Source organism: Hibiscus syriacus, unplaced genomic scaffold, assembly GCF_006381635.1.
Source record: "Hibiscus syriacus cultivar Baekdansim isolate YM2019G1 unplaced genomic scaffold, ASM638163v2 tig00002237_pilon, whole genome shotgun sequence".
NCBI classification, from domain to species: domain Eukaryota; kingdom Viridiplantae; phylum Streptophyta; class Magnoliopsida; order Malvales; family Malvaceae; genus Hibiscus; species Hibiscus syriacus.
Window position 1 is genome coordinate 10,048,650 of NW_024061918.1, and position 24,453 is coordinate 10,073,102.

Consider the following 24,453-nt stretch of genomic DNA (forward strand, 5'->3'; position numbering starts at 1 on the left):
TATATATATATATATATATATATATATATATATATATCCTTTGTTTTCCCCATTTAAGCCTGAATAATTTTTCTTCTAATTCAACCCTAACCAAGGATCACCCTCTACATTGGGGGGCAAGGTAAAGGATATTGGCTCACAAGAATAAAGATTGTCAATACAGTTTTATTACGAAGACAAGTTTCCATGAAGTCAAGAAAGTTTTGAACTACAAGGTATGTCAAATACAGAGTGCTTGAAGATCAATCCAATCAAGAATAATGGAAAATCTCAAAAATGCAAAAGGAAAAGGAGGTGCTCAAAGCAATTGAAGTATTATACTCATCCAGCAAAGAAAGAAAAAAGAAAAATACAGCAAAGAAAGGAAAAAAGTAAAAAAGAGGAAAAAATAAAAAAATAAAAAAATAAAAAAAAGGAAAGAAATAAAAAAATAAAAAAATAAAAAAATAAAAAGGAAAAGGAAAAAAAGAAAAAAATTGAATCAAGATGGGTGAATTATTGAGCCTCAAGTTACAAGGTTGATCAAGTACAAACAAGAAGAGCAAGAAATGCTGAAGATATGAGAAAATGGAAATGAATCCAAAATTTGGCAGTCTAGAGGGATCCAGATGATGGAAAAATCCCCAACAAAGCAGATCCAAGTTAATCAAGGCAAGATTGATGGCATCAGAATGAATTGATCCTTGGTTTGACTACCCTTAAACACTTATTCGGGCCTTTTTATCCCTTTCTTTCGTAATCATAAGCCATGGCCTACGTTACGTACCTGAAAAGTCCATTTTAATCATACATGGATTTCTAAGTAAAAGAGAATATCTTTAGAATTCATTCTGCCTCTCAAGATTGATTTTTATTTGCAAAAATTGGTTTTTAAAATCCTTAATGCATGATATGAAAAATGATAAAAGGGGGGTTCAAGATGTAAATTTTTAAATAACATCTTAGAACCAAAGGAGGATTCGAGTTGAAAACCTGAAAAGGCGGCTCGAATATTAAATGGTGCAACAACGACATAAGAGACGATCTTAACCTCTTAATGAAACACCACACATCCCAAAGATGTTCCTGAGAGTCAGACACAAGAAGTATCTCTACCAGATGAGCATAACAATGAGAAGTATCTCTACAAGATGAGCATAACAATCATTTCTTGAAGTTAACCCAAAGAGACATATATGCTGGACTAACCTGAGAGACCTACTTTACCAAAATCAACCTACACCTCAAATCAATCAATAATTTTTACACTTGCCATAAGACTATGATTTTTGAATGATTTAAAAGTGTAGTTGATTTATTTGATATTCATTAAACTCATTGTTTATGATTTGATTATATTGTGAACCTGAAAGGGGTAATACTTTACAAAATTCTTTCATTCTTCATTAAAGAAATGAGAAAAAACATTTTCAAACAGGACAGTCTCAAATGAGGAAGGTCCTTGAAGTAATTGTTGCTTATTCTACCTCTGTTGTAGAAAAAAATGAACGATGCCAGAATAATGAAGCACTTCACATTTTTGATGGCAAGTGGTCCAAGAAGCCAGAAAGTCTAGAGAATTGAATTTGTGATACTCTCCTATGACATTATTAGCAGCTCATCAAGAAATATTATCGTTTATCTCATGCTGAGGGCGATAAGCATCACCAGACAGATTATTTTCCCCAGCCATCAATTCATGTTCTCTAGAAGATTACATCATAAAGCCATGAACAAGTCACTACCTGCACTCTGGTTATACCGTGATGCTGGCTCAAGTCTTGATACATCATTGCTACTTCTTCTATGCCGATCACTTTCTTTGTCAAGATGATATTCATTATGTCCTTCAGAAGATTGCTGAATTTGAATTTGAGGACTTATGGCATAGAATAAGACATTGGAACAGAATCTACCCTTATAGGCCTTTTATATAGGGTAACATTGGTTACAGGATTCCAAAAGTTGAAGATGACCAGTTTTACTGCCAACTAAATCGTTCCATGATTCAAAAAGAGTGGGATATATTGGAGCAGCTGAAGAGAGAGTTGTCGTAGCAGTCATTACAAGAAAATGCACCAACAAAAAAATCTTCTAGTTCATCCTGATGATGTTTATTTCTTCCAGTAAGGTTGTTACACTTGATGCCACCGACAACAAGGTCGAGTTCGTTAAATCTACTCATCAATTGCTCCAACTGATTATCATTCAGTTCTTGCTCATCTGTTTTCAAAAGTATGCCAAGACAGTAAAAGGCAACTTTTGCATCATTGATCCCAGAGAAAAGAGACAGGACATTGATACCACCATGGAACATGTCTCTATACAGATCCTCGTGTATGGTTTTTAGGGAAACCTAGAAGCATTTCCACCTCATCAGGTTCAAGTGGAACAACTTTATTCCTTCTAACCCATACCAGATTCCATTTTCAGCACTCATCAAGAACATACTTCTAGACACTCGAAGGTGGCTCATTGTCATAAGCTTCAAGAGCCTTACAGATCCTTTCTGTCAATTTGGCACTTCCTGTACATTTTTATAAACAGTTCAACTTTGTTCTTGGATCCCATGAAGGCCATCATTTCTTTGTCAATGGAAAAATATCATGTATAGTGCGTGGAGAAAACAAGATAAGAGGAAATCTGTTCTCAATTGGCAGATTATGAATATAGCCCTTTTCAGTGTAGCAGCATGAAAATGCTTCAAATCTACAAATTCTGGCTCTACATAGAATAAGTACTGTGATATTCCAGTCCAAACATTAACTGGAGCAAGTGCCATGTTCTCATAGTAGAAATAAGGAGACCCAATAGCATCTTCTGAAAGTGTTCTTTGAGTTATCTGATCTGATTTGGTATGAACCCCAAAACCAATCATTGGATTTGAAAGATGAATTTGTTCATAGTAGAAATAAGGAGACCCAATAGCATCTTCTGGAAGTGTTCTTTGAGTTATCTGATCTGGTTCGGTAGGAACCCCAGAACCAATTATTGGAATTGAAAGATGAACTGCATGATCGTCTTCATTAAGAAGCTTCTTTTCAAGCTTCCTCTGCTTCTTCCTTTTCAAAAATCATAGCCCAAGTTTCGCCTTTGCTTGTAATTAGGATCATTGCATAATGGCTTCCTATCTTCTACCATAAGAAGTGCATCAGTAGCTGTTGAGTTAATCGAATGACGAAATTGGCCAAGAGGGGGGTGAATTGGCAATAAAAAATTTGTGGAAGCTTTTGCAGAAAATTGAAAGTAATTGCACAGCGATTTACAGTGGTTCGACTTTCTCAAACAAAGTCTACGTCCACTACCTTAGCTATCCACACTAAGGATTTTCCAACAAATTCACTAATTTGTTCTTTCTTTTGAGGCCAAAGAGATAACCTTACAATTCCCTCAAGAGTATACACCAACTCTTGAGAACACTCTTTTCTCAAAGAGAAGATTACAAATTTGCAAACTTACAAGAAAACCTCACAAGGTAAGATGTTTGCACAATTCTAGAACAAAGAAAAGAACACTCAAAGATGAATACAATTGAGCACAAAAAGTGTTCTTGAAAGCAAAATGAATATTGAATGAAAATAGGCTTGAAATGCTCAAACTTGAGGTTTGATGCTTTCTCTTTGATTATCTCTTGATTCTAGTTGCTTGATGTTTCTTGTTACTGATCAATGGCTTCTAAGCTTGCTTAAATACACCTTGGATCACTTCTGAACGTTGGGGATGATTAGAGAAGATATTATAGCCGTTTTAGTGTGAAAACATTTAATAAAACAGCTTGGAGCGTGGGGGGAATCGGTTCCTCCTCATAGGGAATCGGTTCCCCCTTGGGGGGGGATCGGTTCCCTCCGAGCATACTGGAATTCTCGGAACAAAACTGTTTAGGGGGGAATCGGTTCCCTCCGAGCATTCTGGAAATCTCGGAGCCAAACCATTCAGGGGGGAATCGGTTCCTCCTATGGGGGGAATCGGTTCCCTCTGAGCAATCTGGAATTTTTGGCTTTGAATTGGTTCGAAATACTTTGTAAAATTATTTTGAAATTATTTTATGATTAAAACTTAATTTTACACTTAAGTAAGGATTAAAAATGATTTTTGAAATATTTGGAGTAATGTTTTGATATTCGAATAGTTATATCGAATATACTTAGAAAATCATTTGGAAAATCTTAAAATCCATTTAACTTAATTTGTTATATCGAAATATCAAAATGTTTCAACAATCTCCCCCTTTTTGATATAACAAAACATTTTAGTAATTTTAAGATTTTTGAAATCAAGTTTTGAAATTACTCCCCCTTACTTTAACACTTCTCCTATTTTAAAACATTTAACACTTACATTACTTACTTCTCCCCCTTTTTGTTAAATCAAAAAGACAATGGAAAACAAGGTTTTGAAATCATTTAGCCAATTGATTTATTAATTATAAGCTTAAGCTGCTAAGATCACAATCAAAAGAGAGGTTAGCCATTATTTTCATAAATCAATATTCATAAATAATGTGATATGGCAAAATTGGTCATATTGCTAATGATGATGTAAATGATGCAAAAATGAATAAAACACCAAACATATAAGTTCACATTATCCATAAATCCAAAATCCAACAATCCACAAAATCAAACAATTCAAAATGTTGAAACAATATTCATTTTGTTCAAAGTTTTAAAGCTAAACATAAAATCAAGCATCCGGATCGGTAGGTGGAAAACGGGCTCGCATAGCAGCCATTTCATGAGTTAGTTCATTAATACGAGCATTGGTTGCTTCATTGTTTGCACGCATCTTCTGAAGAATCTCTAATTGTTGAGCTCCCATTGTGGATAAATGAGACTCTATAGAGGAAAAGCGCGAATCCATTGTAGCATAACGGAAATCAAATGTCTCCATAAAGGATTAAAAATATGGAGGCATTTGAGTCGATTGTTGTGCGTGCTCCTCGGGTTGTTCAGGTTCTTCTTCAGCTTCATCAATATCCCTCATTAATTGTTCAAACTCGGGATCTTCGTCAGCTTCGGGTGGAGCTTGTGAAGAACTAGCTCCCGGAGTAGAAGATCGAACCCATGCACCGGTTTCCTTATTTTTGACCCATCCCGCTCTTGTTAAAGAAAGAAGATTGATTTGTTTCTTAAGAGGAAATGAGGCATCTAGACCAACTCGGAGTTCAGCTTTAGAAAAGAGATTACTAAGAATACAACCGTAAACTAGTGAAGAACAGAGTTTCTTATTTGGCACTAGGTTAACGGTTTCAACAATTTCAGCAAAGATAATCTCGGAGAGGTTTATTTTTATTTTTTTCAAAACAGTGCAACCACCAAAGATCTAAAGCTCTAAGAGTTGAATATCGACCCCCGGATGGTCGAAACCACCAAGTGATCATAAGATGAAGGAAACGTTCATGGAGATCTAAAACACTTGCACTATCATTCCGTTTATATCGTGAGCCTAAAACTTGTTTTTCGTTTGATAAACCTTCATTATCCAAGCCTAAGGCATTGGCTATGTAATCCGGATCAAGATGGAAATATTGACCTAGGATGTAGGAACGCACTCCTATGGTTTTGGTTTTGTCACGATTTTTTATACAAACGGCATTACAGTAGAAGATACGAACAAGTTGATGATAGACAATGGGTTCAAGTTCGAAAAGTTTAACAAATTTCCATTCGTGCAAGATAGGGAGATATTTAAAGTTAATGTCAACCATAGTTTGAAGAGATGGGATACGTTCTTCCCTAATCTTATACGAGTCAAAATATTGGTAAAACCAATAACGATAATCTTTAGGACCCGGTTGATTGAAACACGAATTTTGGATAGTTAAGTTAGGATCAAGATTTGGAATAGGATTTTGAGGAATAGGAGGAGGATTTGGTTGACGACTAGAATGACTAGATGAAGACCTAGGACGTTTAGGATTTGACATGGTGAAGGAAATCGGAATAGATAGAATAACCTGCAATTTTAAAACAAATGTATGCAATTCAATTAATCCCAAAACTCAAATGAGTCCTCAATATTTCAAGATTCTCTAAATCAATCCTAATGGGCAAAGTTTTTGAAAAACTTTTGAAAAATATGGTTTTGAGAAACAATATATATGTATAGTTTTTCATAACAACAACATAATTTAATCAAAACACAATAATTTGAAAAATAACATTTTTTTTTTTATTTCGAAAATTTAAAAAATTTTGAAAAATTCTTGTGTTTTTGATGAAATTAGTTGTAACATCTAGTTTCTAATCCCTAAATAAGCAATGCCCGATCACTATTTCAACCTAGAACTAATTACAACTAATCCTATGTTCAAAAATAATGAAATAGAGAGTTTAGAAAAATTACCTTGAAAGATGAAGATTGAGGGGATTTAGATGTTGTTTGCACGACTTTAATGATTTCAACAGGTTTAGATGATGATATTTGAAGTAAATTACGATTAATATCGTCGATTTGAGACAAAAATGGAGATTTGAGGGTGTAGGAGGTGAAAAACGGTGGAAGAGAGGGAGAGAAGAGGGTTTTGGGATTTTGGGGGTGTTCTGCCCGATTTTAACAGAACCCCAGGGGGGTATCGATTCCCCTGTGGGGGGAATCGGTTCCCCTTCAAAGGGGGAATCGGTTCCCTCAGGGGGGGATCGATTCCCTCTACACCAAAATGCTAAAATCCGATTTTTTTAAGCACAAAATGCTAAATTAATCTTTTCTAGTGGTATTGACAACTCATATATCAAAAATTAATTATGTTCAAACAATTAAATTAATCTTTAATCGATTTTTGAACATAAAATTAATTTTCACTAAGAATCACAAACTCCCCCTAACTAATAGCAAGAATGCAATCAAAAATTATTATAAGCATTTTTCAAGATTTATTAAAAGTGCTAAAATTATTTTAAACACTAAGTGAAGATAGGTTGGTCAAACCTAATTCTCTCCTAAGTGTCCAAAATCTTTCCTTGTATAAGGGTTTTGTAAAGATATTCGCTAATTGGTGCAAAGTATCAACAAATTCTAGAACTACATCTTCCTTAGTGACATGGTCTCTAATGAAGTGATGTCTTATTTCAATGTGCTTAGTTCTAGAGTGTTGGATGAGATTTTTAGTGAGACAAATAGCACTAGTATTGTCACACTTGATAGGAATGGTACCAACTTCAATTCCATAATCAAAAAGTTGTTGTTTCATCCATAAAACTTGTGCACAGCAACTACCGGCTGAAATGTATTCCGCTTCAGTGGTAGATAATGCAACACAATTTTGTTTCTTTGAAAACCAAGAAATCAACATATTTCCAAGGAATTGACAAGTACCGGAGGTGCTTTTCCTATCTAATTTGCATCCTCCATAATCCGCATCAGAAAAAGCATGCAAGCTAAAGCTAGAGTCTCTAGGATACCAAAGTCCTAAACTAGGAGTGTCCTTAAGGTATCTAAAGATTCTCTTAACAGCTAGTAAATGTGATTCTTTAGGACATGATTGAAACCTAGCACACAAGCAAACACTAAACATAATATCTGGTCTACTTGCGGTCAGATAAAGCAATGAGCCAATCATGGATCTATATAATTTAACATCCACACATTTACCTCCTTCATCTAAGTCAAGCTTTGTTGAAGAGCTCATTGGAGTGTTATGAGGTTTCCCATTTTCAAGTCCAAACTTCTTGAGCATATCTTTGACGTACTTAGCTTGATTAATGAAGATGCCATCTTTTCTTTGCTTGATTTGGAGTCCCAAGAAAAATGAGAGCTCCCCCATCATGCTCATCTCAAACTCACTTTGCATTAGCTTAGAAAATTCTTGACAAAGAACATCATTAGTAGAACCAAATATATCATCAACATAAATTTGAACTACTAATAAATCTTTACCTTTTCTCTTTAAAAACAATGTAGTGTCAACCTTTCCTTTTAAAAAACCTTTTTCAATTAAAAAATTTGACAATCTTTCATACCAAGCTCTAGGAGCTTGTTTTAAACCATAAAGAGTTTTTGTCAATTTTAAAACATGATTCGGAAAATTTGAATCTTCAAAACCTGGAGGTTGTTCCACGTACACTTCTTCTTTTATAAAACCATTTAAAAATGCACTTTTAACATCCATTTGATATAATTTAAATTCATTGAAACATGCAAATGCTAATAACATTCTAATTGCTTCCATCCTAGCTACGGGAGCGTATGTTTCATCATAGTCTATGCCTTCTTCTTGAGTATAGCCTTGAGCAACAAGTCTAGCCTTGTTCCTCACTATATTACCACTTTCATCAAGTTTATTTCTAAAAACCCATCTAGTACCTACAGTAGATTTATTACTAGGCCTTTCAACTAATGTCCATACTTTACTTCTCTCAAATTGATTTAATTCTTCTTGCATAGCCATAATCCAATGTTCATCTTTTAATGCTTCTTTGATGTTCTTAGGCTCTATGCATGAAATAAATGCAACATAATTACAGATATTTCTAAGAGAAGATCGAGTAGTTACCCCTTTTGATGGATCACCTATAATTTCACCATCCTTGACATAGTTGTACTCTCTTGGAAAAGATACTTCCCTTTCTTCAATGGTTGGATTCTCGAGGGGATCATGAGTTTCCTCATCTTTTGTTTCTTCCTTTGATGATGATTCTCCAACGTCATGTCTAACGTCATTTGCTTGTACAATACCTACATCATCATTAACAGAAGAATCCTTCCTCGGAAGGGGATTATCATCGAAAACAACATGTATAGACTCTTCTACAACTAAAGTTCTTTTATTAAATACACGATAAGCTTTAGAATTTAAGGAATAACCCAGAAAAATTCCTTCATCACTTTTAGCATCAAATTTACCAAGATTTTCTTTATCGTTGTTTAAAACAAAACATTTACATCCAAAAGGATGAAAATAGCTAATGTTAGGCTTTTTATTTTTGAGAATTTCATATGGAGTTTTCTTTAAAATTGGCCTAATCATTACTCGATTTACAACATAACAAGCGGTATTTGTGGCTTCCGCCCAAAAATATTTTGGCAAATTATTTTCACAAAGCATGGTTCTAGCCATTTCTTCTAAAGTTCGATTTTTCCTCTCAACAACTCCATTTTGTTGAGGGGTTCTAGGTGCTGAAAAATTGTGGCTAATACCATTAGAATTACAAAACTCAATAAATCCAAGATTTTCAAATTCAGTTCCATGATCACTTCTAACACTAGTGATAGAGTAACCTTTTTCATTTTGGATTATTTTTGAAAATGTGATGAAATTTTCTAATGCTTCATCTTTAGTACTTAAGAATAGAACCCAAGTGTATCTAGAATAGTCATCTACCAAGACAAATGCATATTGTTTTCCTCCCAAGCTAGTAGTTCTAGTTGGCCCAAAAAGATCTAAATGGATCAATTGTAATACTCTACTAGTTGATACATCATTAATAGATTTAAAAGAAACGCGCTTTTGTTTTCCTTTAGCACAAGCATCACATATTTTATCATTATCAAATTTAAGCTTAGGCAACCCTCGAACTAAATCACCTTGAATTAGCCGTTGCAAAACACTCATACTAGCATGTCCTAGTCTCCTATGCCATAACCAACTATCATGTTCATCCTTAGCAACTAGGCACAAATTAGTCATATCAATAGAATCTAAATGCACCATGTAAATGTTTCCTATTCTATGACCAACAAGCATAATACGATTAGATGCAATGTCAATAACTTTACAACCATTAATTTCAAACAAGACATTGAATCCCTTATCGCATAATTGACTAATACTCAATAGATTATGCTTTAATCCATTCACATATAAAACATTTTTAATTTGTATGGAAGAGGTATTACCTATTGTACCAATACCTTCAATGTGACCTTTTGAATTATCACCAAAAGTCACTTCTCCTCCATTTTTGACGTTAAGCTCAATGAACCGGCTTTTGTCTCCAGTCATATGTCTTGAGCATCCACTATCAAGGTACCATGAATTTGAATTTGTTTCCCGTGCCTTGTAGCAATGCTCCTTTCCCTACAAACATAGATTAATTTTTGATTTTTGGTACCCAAATTCTTTTGGGTCCATATTCATTAGTTTCCAAAATCCTAGTCCCCTTAGGTATCCATTTGTGTAGGATATCTTTATATTTAGTAGTAATGAGTCCTTTAGGAACCCATATACTTCTAAAGATTTTACCATTTAAGGTTCGTTGAGGATATCTATGATTGTAGTTTCTAAAATATTTTCTAACAAAGTTGGATTTTGAATTTTCTCTTTTTTTTAAAACGTTTTGTTCCAACTTTATCAAAAGAAGTTTTAAGATCATCAATTTTCTTTTGATGATCATCATTGACCTTTGAAAGTAAATTTTGCAAATCTAAATTTTTCTTTTCAAACTCTTCTAGTTTGATTTGCAAATCTTTGATTTTACTTTCAAGATCATTGTTGGTTTTGGATATGAGTTTATTTTCATTTTTCAACTTTGAAACATCATTTTTATATTTTAAAAATAATTTCTCATAATCCGAAGCCAACCCATTATATTCCTCTAATAGCTCATCATAAGATAAATCATCAAAATCAGATGAGTTAGAGGTTACCTTAGAATCTTCCCCAAATGCCATTAAGCACAAGTTCGCTACTTCTTGTTCTTCTTCATCGGAACCTTCTTCATCGCTCCATGTAGCCACATGAGCCTTGTGCTTATTCTTTGATTGACCCTTCTTCTTCAATTGTGGGCAATCATATTTGACATGCCCTGGCTTTTTGCATTCATAGCAAATGATCGGGTCCTTCTCTTTTGGTTCATCTTTGAGGCCTTCATTTCGTTTGAATTTTCTTCCTCTGTAAGGTCTCATCATTTTTCTGAACCGTTTGGCAAACAATGCCATTTCCTCGTCGTCATCATCATCATTAGAATCACTCTCATCTTTTGTGGATTTGAGAGCAACTCCAATGTTTTTCTTCTTCTCCTTCTCCTTTGGTGTCTCTTCAACTTTATCAATGTCCACCTCATCTTCAAGCATCATCTCATGAGTGAGGAGTGAACCGATAAGTTCTTCAAGAGTTAAGGACGATAGGTCCTTAGACTCGATGATTGCCGTCTTCTTTGATTGCCATGATTTTGGGAGGGAGTAGACTAACTTCCTCACAAGCTTTTCATTTGAGATGATTTCTCCATATGATTTGAGACCATTGACAATCGTTGAAAATCTATCCGTCATAGATTTGATGTCTTCATTTGGTTTCATCCTGAAATTTTCATAGCTATGCGTTAGAATACTAATTTTTGATTTCTTTACCTCATCGGTACCTTCATGTGTGACTTGAAGCTTGTCCCATATTTCTTTGGCGGTTGTACACGATGAAACTCTTCCGTATTCATCTGGTCCAAGAGCACAAAAGATAATATGGATGGCTTTGGAGTTGAGCTGGAACATTTTTGTATCTCCTTCACTCCACAACCTTGGATGAGTGATAGGCTTAATGTATCCTTCTTCTACGGCATTCCATGCTCCCATGTCACTTGCTTGAATGAAGTACATCATTCTATTCTTCCAATAGGCATAGTTAGCTCCATTGAAGAAAGGAGGCTTGTTGACGGGCATCGAATCGAGACCGGAGTCGAAGTTTGAAGCGGAGGCCATTGATGACTTTAATAATCGATATAACTCTTCCCGAATCGACTCAAGAGGCGATAAAACCTTCAAATGAGTTAGGCTCTGATGCCAATTGTTGAGTTAATCGAATGACGAAATTGGCCAAGAGGGGGGTGAATTGGCAATAAAAAATTTGTGGAAGCTTTTACAGAAAATTGAAAGTAATTGCACAGTGATTTACAGTGGTTCGACTTTCTCAAACAAAATCTACGTCCACTACCTTAGCTATCCACACTAAGGATTTTCCAACAAATTCACTAATTTGTTCTTTCTTTTGAGGCCAAAGAGATAACCTTACAATTCCCTCAAGAGTATACCCCAACTCTTGACAACACTCTTTTCTCAAAGAGAAGATTACAAATTTGCAAACTTACAAGAAAACCTCACAAGGTAAGATGTTTGCACAATTCTAGAACAAAGAAAAGAACACTCAAAGATGAATACAATTGAGCACAAAAAGTGTTCTTGAAAGCAAAATGAATATTGAATGAAAATAGGCTTGAAATGCTCAAACCTGAGGTTTGATGCTTTCTCTTTGATTCTCTCTTGATTCTAGTTGCTTGATGTTTCTTGTTACTGATCAATGGCTTCTAAGCTTGCTTAAATACACCTTGGATCACTTCTGAACGTTGGGGATGATTAGAGAAGATATTATAGCCGTTTTAGTGTGAAAACATTTAATAAAACAGCTTGGAGCGTGGGGGAATCGGTTCCTCCTCATAGGGAATCGGTTCCCTAAGTGTAAAATTCAAATATTTCGACCGTTGAACAGGGGGGAATCGGTACCCCCTTGGGGGGGGGATCGGTTCCCTCCGAGCATACTGGAATTCTCGGAACAAAACTGTTTAGGGGGGAATCGGTTCCTCCTATGGGGGAATCGGTTCCCTCCGAGCATTCTGGAAATCTCGGAGCCAAACCATTCAGGGGGGAATCGGTTCCTCCTATGGGGGGAATCGGTTCCCTCTGAGCAATCTGGAATTTTTGGCTTTGAATTGGTTCGAAATACTTTGTAAAATTATTTTGAAATTGTTTTATGATTAAAACTTAATTTTACACTTAAGTAAGGATTAAAAATGATTTTTGAAATATTTGGAGTAATGTTTTGATATTCGAATAGTTATATCGAATATACTTAGAAAATCATTTGGAAAATCTTAAAATCCATTTAACTTAATTTGTTATATCGAAATATCAAAATGTTTCAACAGTAACCTTAGCCATTTGATCAGCACATAGAAAATCTGTCAATTCTGCAATTGATGAATCTGAACCACATCTCTCCATGGTTATTGAAGCCTCAGCCTCTGAGAATCCCATTTTTGTCAAGTGTAACAGTTTATTCTCCTCATCAGAATCAGAATTCAGGATTTCCTCGATATCAGAAGAATTATCAATATCTGTGAAATCATCCTGAAAGATCGCTTCATAATCAGATGAGTTGTTATCAGAATCAACATGTTGCATGGGTGTGGATTTTTCAAGAGCCTGTACCACTGTATATGTAGTCTTGCTATTGCATCAGATTACTGTTTGCATAAATTGGTTTCTCTCCCACAGAAAAGTATATTTCAGAGATGGCCTTCACTGAAAGATGATAAGCCACTATGTCAGCCTGGAACGGATTACCAAGCTATTTTTACTGATCTGTCTGACTAAATCCCTCCAGATACAGAAAATGGTCACCTCATTCAGAAGACACATATCTCATACGTTTCTGTCAGAATGATTGAGTACTTCTTAAGTTTGTGACAACATGAAGAGATTTCCTCCAGTTAGTTGACAATACTATTGTTTAGTGAAACCAGAATGAGAGTATTCAAGATAAATAGATTTAGGGCACGAATAAAGCTACAAGTACTTACAACAATTCATTGTCAAAATTGGACCTCGTAGGGATCATGACATTTCAGTCAAATAGACATTGAGAGTGAATCAGACAGATCTAGAGGGATATCTTGAGGGCCCATTTTCAATCATAACTAGAATATTGGGGCATTTTGAAGGCTCACAACAATATGAATATTTGGGCATTCTTGGAGGCTCATCTCAACAAGAAGTAATGTTGAGCACACTTTTAACATCTGTATCAGCAAAATGTTGGGGCATTTTAAAGGTTCCTTCAGACAGATACATGTGGGGCATTTTGAAGGCTCATATTAACAAGAAGCAAATGTCGGGGCATGCTGAAAGCCCATTTCAATCAGAATTAGGACTGTTGATGCATTTTTGAACGTTCGTATCAGCAATGCTGGGACATGCTGAAGGCCCATATCATCATGTGTTAAAGATCATTGATTTGAGAAAATATTTCTAATAAGACAGAAAGATATGAAGAATGAAAATGATAAAACAGTGATAGTCGAGCTGACTATACATAATTACTTCGTTCATCAGGCAGTTGCATTAGAATCTTGTTGTTGAACAAATATCTATTCAGCAAGTATGGTTTCAAATATCCAATATTCTTAAACCATGTGTCACATGATAGTTTGTTCTTTGATAAACTACATCATGATTGCATGGATAAAGAAACCCAGGCAGACTACTCGATCCAGGGTTCAGTTCCTCAAGATCTCAGCCTTGAATTTTGCATTCTGTGTGTTGGTGATGATTAGAAATATTTCTTTGAGATTCCTGACAGTTAGTTTCAATCATGCTGTTGAGATCACGAAGCTGTTTTTCATATCAGTGTTTGTTTACTTGTTGATATTGAACAAATAAAGAGGCTCAACTTATGTTATTCTTATTGCCGTTGTTACCGGGATTATTATTACCAGCCAGGGTGAACTGAGTTTTCATCTATTTTGGTTTTATCATGTGCGTTTCATCCCCAGCGGCAAGAATTCCATGGATATCGTTCTGTACATGGCTCCTATAGCTGATGTGTTTCTAATTCCTACAACACTTGTTATGGAAGAAAACGTGATCAATATCACACTTACCCTTGCCTGAGACAATATCAAGATCAATTGGTATCTCTTATTCAATTCATCACTAGCATATCTTGCGAATTTGATCAACTTTTTGGTCACACCAGCATCTCATTTGTATTCCTATTGAGTTTTGTTCTCAAGTGGTCTTGTGACGTTATACGAAAGTTCTGAGCGCTACAAAAGAGCCTCCCTGACCAGAAATCCGGGCAGAAGCCGTAAGAAAGGATGAATGTGTTTTCAAATATTTTACATCTGGACAGAAACCACAGGAAAAGATGAATGTATTGTCAAATGTTTTACGAACCAGTGATTATGGTGCTGAACCAATGTTGCAATCATATGGTTTCCATTTATTGATCCAAGATGAAGTCTGTCTTCTTCAACCCCAAGATTAAAAGTGAGATATAATGAAGATTTCTTTCCACAGATGGAGAGCTGAAAATTTTGACAACAAGAAACTAGTGGAGCCAACTAAGGTTGAACGACAAGTTGTTGTTAAGCATGTCGACATGAAATGGTCCAAGTTACCTTATTCGAGATCTAATTATATGTGGAGACATGAAAGGAATTGGAATAAATCTTCCTTGTGATGTGTTTCAAGAGTTAAATTAGAACAGACTCTACTCCCCTAATTAATCCCCGCTGAGTCAGACATATCTACATCTACACTCTTCAAAGATGATAGGTTCTCTTTTTAAAGATGATAAATTCTCTTTTCAAATATGAAAGCTTTATGGGATTTACACACAAGTCCAAGCAAATAAAGTTGGTTTTATCCAAGGCAAAATGGAGCATCAGGGTCATAATTTTGACTACGACAAGAGTTCCATAAATGAAACATTTCTTCTAAGACTTAAATGAAGCAAAGAAGGCACCAAGATACAAGTTGATCAGATGATTCTGTAGAAATTCAAGCTTGATAGCATAAGTTTCTACACTGATATCCAGAGGTAACCCTGGCAATAAATGATGAAGTGAAGGAAGACCAAGTTCACCACTTTGAAGTCAAATGAAGATTGCATCAACATTCATGCATTCATAAGAATATCATTTACACAATAGACAATGCATTACATTGATACATCTGAGTGCATTCAAACATGAAGTTTTACAGATCTTCGGAAGAACAAGAAGATTTAGGGTAAAAAAATACCTTACAAGAAGAAGGTATTCAAAACCGCAAATACAGGAATCACGCAAACATCTGAAGAATAGATGAACGTAATCCGCAAGAGTGAGCATTATCTTGAGATTGGGGCATGTTACCCAATCAACATGTTATTTTGAAAAATAATGAGAAAACGGTTTTCATAGTTTCTCATTCAATCTTTTCTAAAAATGAAATTGTTGAATAGTAAGAAGACGATTTTCATAGTTTCTTACTTAGTAAACTATTTCTCACATCTGTAAGTCCTACAATGCATGATGTTTCCAAAAAGCCTTCGGGAGCTTTTTGATGTTTTCAAAGCCTTAGGGTCATCTGTAAGTCCTACAGTGCATGATGTTTCCAAAAAGCCTTCGGGAGCTTTTTGATGTTTTCAAAACCTTCGGGTCAGCTGTAAGCCCTACAGTGCAGAATGTTTTTTCTTAAAACATTTCCAGGTATAGTTCATAATGAGAAGAACTCATCTGAAGAAGGAAGAAGAAGTTCATAATGAGAAGAACTTGTTCAACTTTTTGCTTGAATTCATCATTCGATGGATCAGCATTTCCAGAAGAGTTCATAATGAGAAGAACTCATCTGAAGAAGGAAGAAGAAGTTCATAATGAGAAGAACTTGTTTAACCTTTTGCTCGAATTCATCACTTGATGGATTAACATTTCTAGAGAAAGTTCATAATGAGAAGAACTTATCTGAAGAGGAAGAAGAAATTCATAATGAGAAGAATTTGTTCAACCTTTTGCCTGAATTCATCACTTGATGGATTAACTTTTCCAGAGAAAGTTCATAATGAGAATAACTCATCTGAAGAAAGGAAGAAGAAGTTCATACTGAGAAGAGCTTGTTCAACCTTTTGCTCAAATCCATCACTTGATGTATCAGCTTTTCCAGAGAAAGTTCATAATGAGAAGAACTCATCTGAAGAATGAAGAAGAAGTTCATAATGAGAAGAGCTTGTTTAACCTTTTGCTCAAATCCATCACTTGATGGATCAGCTTTTCCAGAGAAAGTTCATAATGAGAAGAACTCATCTGAAAAATGAAGAAGAAGTTCATAATGAGAAAAGCTTATTCAACCTTTTGCTCAAATCCATCACTTGATGGATCAGCATTGCCAGGTAGAGTTCATAATGAGAAGAACTCATCTGAAGAAGGAAGAACAAATTCATAATGAGAAGAACTCATCTGAAGAAGGAAGAAGAATAAGTTCATAATGAGAAGAACTCATCTTGAGAGGAAGAAGAAGTTCATAATGAGAAGAACTTGTTCGACCTTATCTTAATTCATCACATATGAAGTTGAATCAACACCTCTTTTAAGGATCAGCATTTCCAGAAGAAGTTCATAATGAGAAGAACTCATCTGAAGAAGAAGAAGTGCATAATGGGAAGAACTTATTCAACCTTTTGTTCTACTCGGCATAGAGAGAAATATATCAACATCAACATTGTTTAACCTTTTGTCAAATCCATCACAGAAGGAGGTGGATCGTCATTCCCAACAAAAAGTTCATAATGAGAAGAACTTATAGCTCAGAAGTTTAAACATTTCAAGCTAAAAATGGTGTTTTACGTCTTTGCTCCATTCCTGTTCTACAGCAACGAGCAAAGAGGGGCAGCTGTAATCACCATTTTTACCTTGACAGTAGCCATCTCCACGTTGTAGCTCCAGCAGAGTCCAGCAAGCCCAGAACAGTTGTCCCTCCACCACAACAGTGTTCTAGTAGCTTCCAACACCAGAACAGCTGTCCCTCCACGTTTCAACAACTTTCATGTCGTCGGTATCTCCCACGGCTTCCTTTGCTCCACGTCCTGAATCAGCCCATCATCACAAAAAAATAACATAATGTAAATCTTTATTTTTTACATGTAAACTGGGGCTATAAAAACCCCATAACAATATGTAAATTGGGACGGAGGAATCAAGAACAATACAAAGAAAATCAGAAACAAAAATACAACAAAGGTTATTTTTACATTTGGTCTTTATTTTTCAGTTTGGTATTTCATATTTTATTTTTTTCGAAATAAAAAAAAATCAGTAAGAAAAAAACAGAAATATAAAGGAACGATTTTACCTCGTTCATAGTTCTTCGTCGGAGTCTAGGTTGCCGGAGAAACGTCGGTTGAAGAATCGGAGAAAGGCTTGAGATTTTTAGTCTCGTTTTCTGTAGTTTAATCCCAAATCGGGATTTAAAAATTTTTAAGGATAAATTTTTAGGTTCGGGTTTTGTGTGGGATAATCAGAAGAGTGTTTGGCCACCGATTTACGGTAGTCGGTGTCAAGGCCTAGGCGTTGAATAGCTCTCGACCGAGCCAAGGAGAAGAGAGGTTTGGGTTACTGAGTTGAAAGAAGAAGAGAGAAAGGAGAGTGTGAAAGGAGAAAAATGAAAAAGAAGGGAACACGTTACTGGAAAGGAAAAAAAAGTGGGAGTTGTTATCATTTTATTTTTTGGGTAAACTACACATAAGGTCACTGGTTTTTAGGAGCTTCTTATTTTTTTCATTTATTTTAAGGGTTAATCACGAAATAATCCCTCTAATTTAGAAGTCTATTTACAATTTAGTCACTGATGTTTTATTTATTTATTTAATTTCGATTTTTGCATGCTAATTCTATTTCCTTTCATTTTAGTCACTGAAATTCATTTCTGAGCATATTAATTTTGCATTTAAATTTTAATTAATTATATTTTAGTCACTAAATTAATATATACTTTTAAGGTAAAATATCATGATTAATCCTTTTAATTTTAAACAAATTTAATTTTAATCCCGTATAATTATATAGGTTAATTACACTGATAATATTTATGCTTTATGATATTTCGAATAATGTCCCTTAATTTTTATATTTTTATCACTATTTATATATATGTATATATACATGTAAGGTCAAATACCTTATTTAGTCCCCCATAATTTAATTAATATTTATGTCAATCACCAATTAATAATTAGGGTTAATTACACTATTAGTAATTATATTTTTCATAATACTTCGAATAAGGGCGGTAAAGTTTAATATTTTACATTTTATTCCTATTATTTTTATTATATTTATTTCAGTCACTATTTAATTGCAATTTAATTTATATTATTATTATTTCAATTTCAATAAGTTTAAATTATTACTTTAATTATTATGTTATTATTAGTTAGTCATATAAATATATAATAAGTAGTATTTATTTATTTGTTTTATTTGTTTTCTATTAAAATCCTATTTATAAATTTAATTTAATAAAATTACTTTTAAGAAAAATAATCATATTTTAAATATTTATTTATTTTTCAATATTAAGAAATGGTAGTCTTAAAGCAACTGGATGTCCATTTTTTGATATTTTTAAATAAATAAATAAATATTTTATTTTTATAAATTATATATATATTAATTTATTTTAATTATTTTTAGAGAAATGTTTTATTAATATTTATTTATTTTTTAATATTAAGAAATGGGCTGTCTTAAAGCACCTAGAAGTCATTTTCTGATATTTCTAAGTAAATAAATATCTTATTTATAAAAATATAAATATTTTCTTAAAATTATACTAATAAATTTGAAATAATAGAATTATGAATTAAGTATATTTTTGAATAATTAAAATTCTAATAAAAGACACAATTTATAATTAAAAAGTACCAATTTTGGGCGTTGTAGGGGTGTTAATCCTTCCCTAAACGTAACCGGCCACGAATCCCTTTTTATTATTAAAAAGAACAATTTTTTTGTTAAAACGCAGATCAGTTTATCTTTTAATCGATGTTTTCTTAAAAACTCTTTTAAATGATGATTTTTAGGTATTCGACCTACCTGACCCAAAAAGCCGATAGCGACTCCCAAATTATTTTAAAAACCATTTATTCACATCACTTTTCCCGCCAAGTAAAAAATTCGTACCCGAACGAAAACCGATTACGACAAAATGTATTTCAAGCCAATTCAGATTTTGAAAATCATGGTTTAAAGTCTTGTAATTCGAACATAATCAATCAACAGAAATGAGTAATCCGAACATGTTGGAGCTTATTCTTTTCAAACAGACACTTATGAAAAATTTGCATTCCTAATCGTAAATGAATGTTGAAAAGTAATAGTAAATGAAACTATGATCGTGCAATTGAATAAGAAGATGAATACCCATTTTAACACTTATTCTACTAACCTCCGCATTTCCAGAGGTGGAATATTCATGTCAAGTTTTATTCCATTTCTCGAACTTCTTCAATAATATGAAGTAATTCACGTGGTTCCAGTAGATGATGATTCGACCAAAAAAAGGTAATCTTGCAAGTGGATTGGCCGACCAAGATTATGTCTCTGATGATGATAATGGTGATGGTGTCGGCGGACTTCCGAGAATCTACATGTCATTCACCTTGGACGGAGAGGCAAAGAGCTATGACGTACCGTCGACGTACCTTTCACTCTCATGATTCTAGTAGATGATGATAAAGGTTTCAAATCGCGGTCGCGTTTTCGGTCATTTTGGGTTTACCGTAATTGTGGCCGTCGCGGGCACTATTGGGCGCTATTGCGGGTGTAGCGGGTAACTCAAACGGCGGCGAAACAGCTATATTGCGGAAGAAATCGCATTTTCGGAACATTTTTTGAAACCATGATGATGATTCTACAAAAAGATAGCTTTCTTTTGGTCGATTCATTATCTGTTGGAACCACGACAGTGAAAGGTACATCACACTACGACAAATTTTCTTATTAGTGGCATCTAGGTTATTGTCACTAAAATTTCAATTTATGTCACTAGATGTATTTTGTGACGTAAAAGTCAATGTCACGACGATCGTCACCCTAGGTGTGTCACTAAATTTCAAAAGTGACGATGTATGTATTATCGTCATGTATTATTAAATATATAGTGACTTTAATGGATAGCGTCACAGTTTAATTTACATTAAGTGACAATTACTTTTGTCATCAAATGATGTACATTTTCGTCATTAATAAATCATATTGTCACCAATAACACAATAATTTCATTGTATACATGACGAAAAGAAAATTGTCACAATTTTAGTAACGTAGTATATCGTCACCTAATAGTAGCATCGATGACATTTATATATAACGCCACTATATAATTAATATTCAATTACAACTAATTGTCACTAAATTATGTAAAATTTTATTATTGATTATTTATATCGTCACGGATAATACATTAAAATCAACCTATATGTGACTAAAGAGATATTGTCAAAATTTTAGTGACATAATATAAATGTTACCTAATAATATTATAATATAAATGTTACCTAATAATATTATGAATGACATTTATGCGTCACTTTATAATTTATATTCTATGACAATTGATTACGTCACTAAATTAAATAAGATTTCGTTATTAATAATTTATATTGTCATAAATAATGCATTAAAATCAACTTATATGTGACGAAAAAAATATTGTCACATTTTTAGTGATATAATATATCGTTACCTAATAATATTATAAATGATGATTATGCATAGCATCACCATATATAATGTTACCAATATAATGACAAAACTAAAAATTGTCACTTTTTTAATGTCACTTTTTTAATGACAATATATATTAAAATAAAATTACTTATACAAATCTAAATAAAAATAATTCACTTATTGCAAAATAATAAGATTTAAACAAATATTTCAATAAAAACATAATAATTTCATTTCTATAAATATAAAAATGTTTAAATGTTTACAGAAAATAAAAATAATATGATAATAATATGACTTGTGGAATATTTCGTAGTAACAATCTCAATCCAAACCTTGAGTCGGTTGTGATTTCAAGGCTTACATATTTTCTGCTTCTTCAACTGGAGTTGATTGCAACTTCACCATTTTCTCCTAAAAAAAATCATTCATAAATAAAATAATCCTTAGATGAAAAATTACTTATACAAATCTAAATAAAAAATAATTCACTTATTGCAAAATATTAAGATTTAAACAAATATTTCAATAAAAACATAATAATTTCATTTCTATAAATATAAAAATGTTTAAATGTTTACAGAAAATAAAAATAATATGATAATAATATGACTTGTGGAATATTTCGTAGTAACAATCTCAATCCAAACCTTGAGTCGATTGTGATTTCAAGGCTTACATATTTTCTGCTTCTTCAACTGGAGTTGATTGCAACTTCACCATTTTCTCCTTAAAAAAAAGTCATTCATAAATAAAATAATCCTTGGATGAAAAATTACTTATACAAATCTAAATAAAAAATAATTCACTTATTGCAAAATAATAAGATTTAAACAAACATTTCAATAAAAACATAATAATTTCATTTCTATAAATATAAAAATGTTTAAATGTTTACAGAAAATAAAAATAATATGATAATAATATTACTTGTGGAATATTTCGTAGTAGCAATCTCAATCCAAACCTTGAGTCGGTTGTGATTTCAAGGCTTACATATTTTCTGCTTCTTCTTCAACTGAAGTTGATTGCAACTCCACCATTTTCTCCTAAAAAACGTCATTCATAAATAAAATAATCCTTAGATGAAAAATTACAATTTAATACTTAATTTTGTGAAGTCTTACATATTTTGCTTGTGCCTTAGATGTTGTCCATCCTTTGTCATTTGAATAATGAGTTGCCTTGAAGAAATCCATCCTATTTGGTTCTTCATCATCCTTGCGCTATATGATTTCAAAAAATAAAAATTAGACTTTAAAATAAAAATAAACTTTATAATAAATATCAAAAGTGTCCAACGTACCATAGCATATCGGCTAGCGACAAAAGCCCGAGATCCTTGATTAGGAGTTAACTTGACATTTCTTCTAACTCTTGCATTAGTTTCACACTTCCTCTTCAATTATAAACATGTATAAACATAATTTATAATTTATTATAGAAATAAAAGAGTAAAAATTTCATTACATAACAAAACCCACCAAGCATATTTCAATACGAGATTCATATCTACTCAAAAGAAGCTAAATTTAAGGATGGAACCATGAGCCTATGGCTTTACCACATATATGCAATTCCAAAAAAAATACTAGCAAGGATGCTGAATCTCAAAATAGGTTGAAAATGAAGGTTTTAATCATAGGGAACCACATCCAAATTCCATGGGAACATTGCTAATTAGATTAGAATTTACACAATTGATATGCATCATTTAATCATATGATTGAATCAAAAATCAAATCACAAACTCCTAATCTCCAACATAGATATGCAACAAATAACAAAAAAATGACGGTCTATGCAGGCATGCTTGCATCTATAAAATATATAAGCCTAACAATCAAATCATGAAGACAAATTATTATCATGATGAACAAGGGGGAAATTTAAAGCAATCAGAATTAGCAGCCAGAACATTCAAAATCAAATAAATGAAATAAAAAATCAAGAAGAAATATAAATTCGTAAATAGGAACCCTAAATTCGCTACATCATTCAAATCATAAATACCCAAAACATCGGCCATAACAACGGGGACGATTGATTTCATAACCAGCTCCGGCCTCATCACTCCCATCGAGGCCAAGAAATTCTAGGCTTTGTAATAAATTATGACAGATCTATATTCTATATTCAATAGCAACAATTCTCAGCTTCTCTGCAAGCATCACCAAGATTTTAAAAGAAAATAAAAATGTTCTCTTTCGAAGCTTTTAATATTTGTAACTTCCACATGCCTTACATGAATTGAAATAAATTACATTTTGTGAACCAAGTAAGATTCCAGCAGATCCAAGGTTGAATTCACTCGACAAGAAGTTTACCACTATAGTTTTATCAGAATTTGTGAATGTGAGTGAGAAGTGAAGCACATGATCACAGTTATTACACATTCACATTTTCACTATTATAACCAGCGTCGAAAAAATCTATGCAGCAAATGAAATTTGATTCGTGCAAACAACCTTTCAGTTCTAGAGATTTGAAATGCAAAACAGCAAAAACAAATGATTCCAAGCAAATTAGATGACAATACCTAACACCAGCATCGCCCACGATTCCAATAGCCATGCCGGCAGAAAGTCTAGCGAGGCCACAAGCAAGACCAGAGGAAAGATGAGCATAGCCATCGAAAAGGTAGTAAGATTTGGCCTTCGGGTTAATCCCTGTGCTAATAATAACCCCAATAATCAACCCATAAATACCCAAAACACCGGCCATAACAATGGGGACGATTGATTTCATAACCAGCTTCGGCCTCATCACTCCCATCGAGGCCACTCCTACACCGCTCTTGGCCGTCCCATACGCAGCTCTCATACAGGAGAAAACGAGGGCAGCAGCAGCACCGAGGAAACCAAAAAAAGGAGCAGTTTCATCGCCGCTGAATGTGGATGCCATCCTAGGCTTTCAGTTCTTCAACAATTTCGCCGACGATTTGAACAGCTTTGGAAACTATGTGATGGGTCAATTTCTTTCCAGATCAAAGGAGAGACAAAACCAGGAAATTTCTCAGAGAACCCTCGTGAACAGCTCTCTTTTTATTTTCTTTTTTCTTTTTAGGGAATGTGTTTGGGGAGAGAGAAAATCGCGGAATAAAAATAATTGAATGTGAAAAATAATGGATGGAATGGGCTATATATAAAGGGCCGAAATTAAGGCCCAATATTAAGGCATTCATTTTGCTCTCATGTTTTCTTCCATTATTAAATATTGACTTAATAGAAAAATAATTTTTTAAACTATACTTAAAATTAACGTTTAAAGAGTTTTTTATTAA

General features: G+C 33.5%; 1 protein-coding gene across 3 annotated transcripts; it reads right to left on the reverse strand.

Annotated features, from left to right (window-relative positions):
• Nucleotides 1-21,850: 21,850 nt before the first annotated feature.
• On the reverse strand, nucleotides 21,851-24,247 carry LOC120139585 (V-type proton ATPase subunit c2-like). Of its 3 annotated transcripts, XR_005517655.1 has the most exons (5): nucleotides 23,710-24,247; nucleotides 22,477-22,569; nucleotides 22,298-22,396; nucleotides 22,167-22,219; nucleotides 21,851-21,899 (listed from the first exon to the last, which is right to left on the reverse strand). XR_005517655.1 is itself a non-coding variant. In XM_039154757.1 (3 exons), exons 1-2 carry the CDS (start codon nucleotides 24,072-24,074, stop codon nucleotides 22,524-22,526), a joined length of 411 nt encoding a protein of 136 aa, XP_039010688.1. In that variant the 5' UTR covers nucleotides 24,075-24,247; the 3' UTR covers nucleotides 22,297-22,396; nucleotides 22,477-22,523. The 3 variants fall into 3 exon arrangements, 1 of the variants encoding a protein (XP_039010688.1); XR_005517654.1 differs by lacking the exon at nucleotides 21,851-21,899 and having other exon boundaries at nucleotides 22,133-22,219; XM_039154757.1 differs by lacking the exons at nucleotides 21,851-21,899; nucleotides 22,167-22,219 and having other exon boundaries at nucleotides 22,297-22,396.
• Between the last annotated feature and the right edge of the window lie 206 nt (nucleotides 24,248-24,453).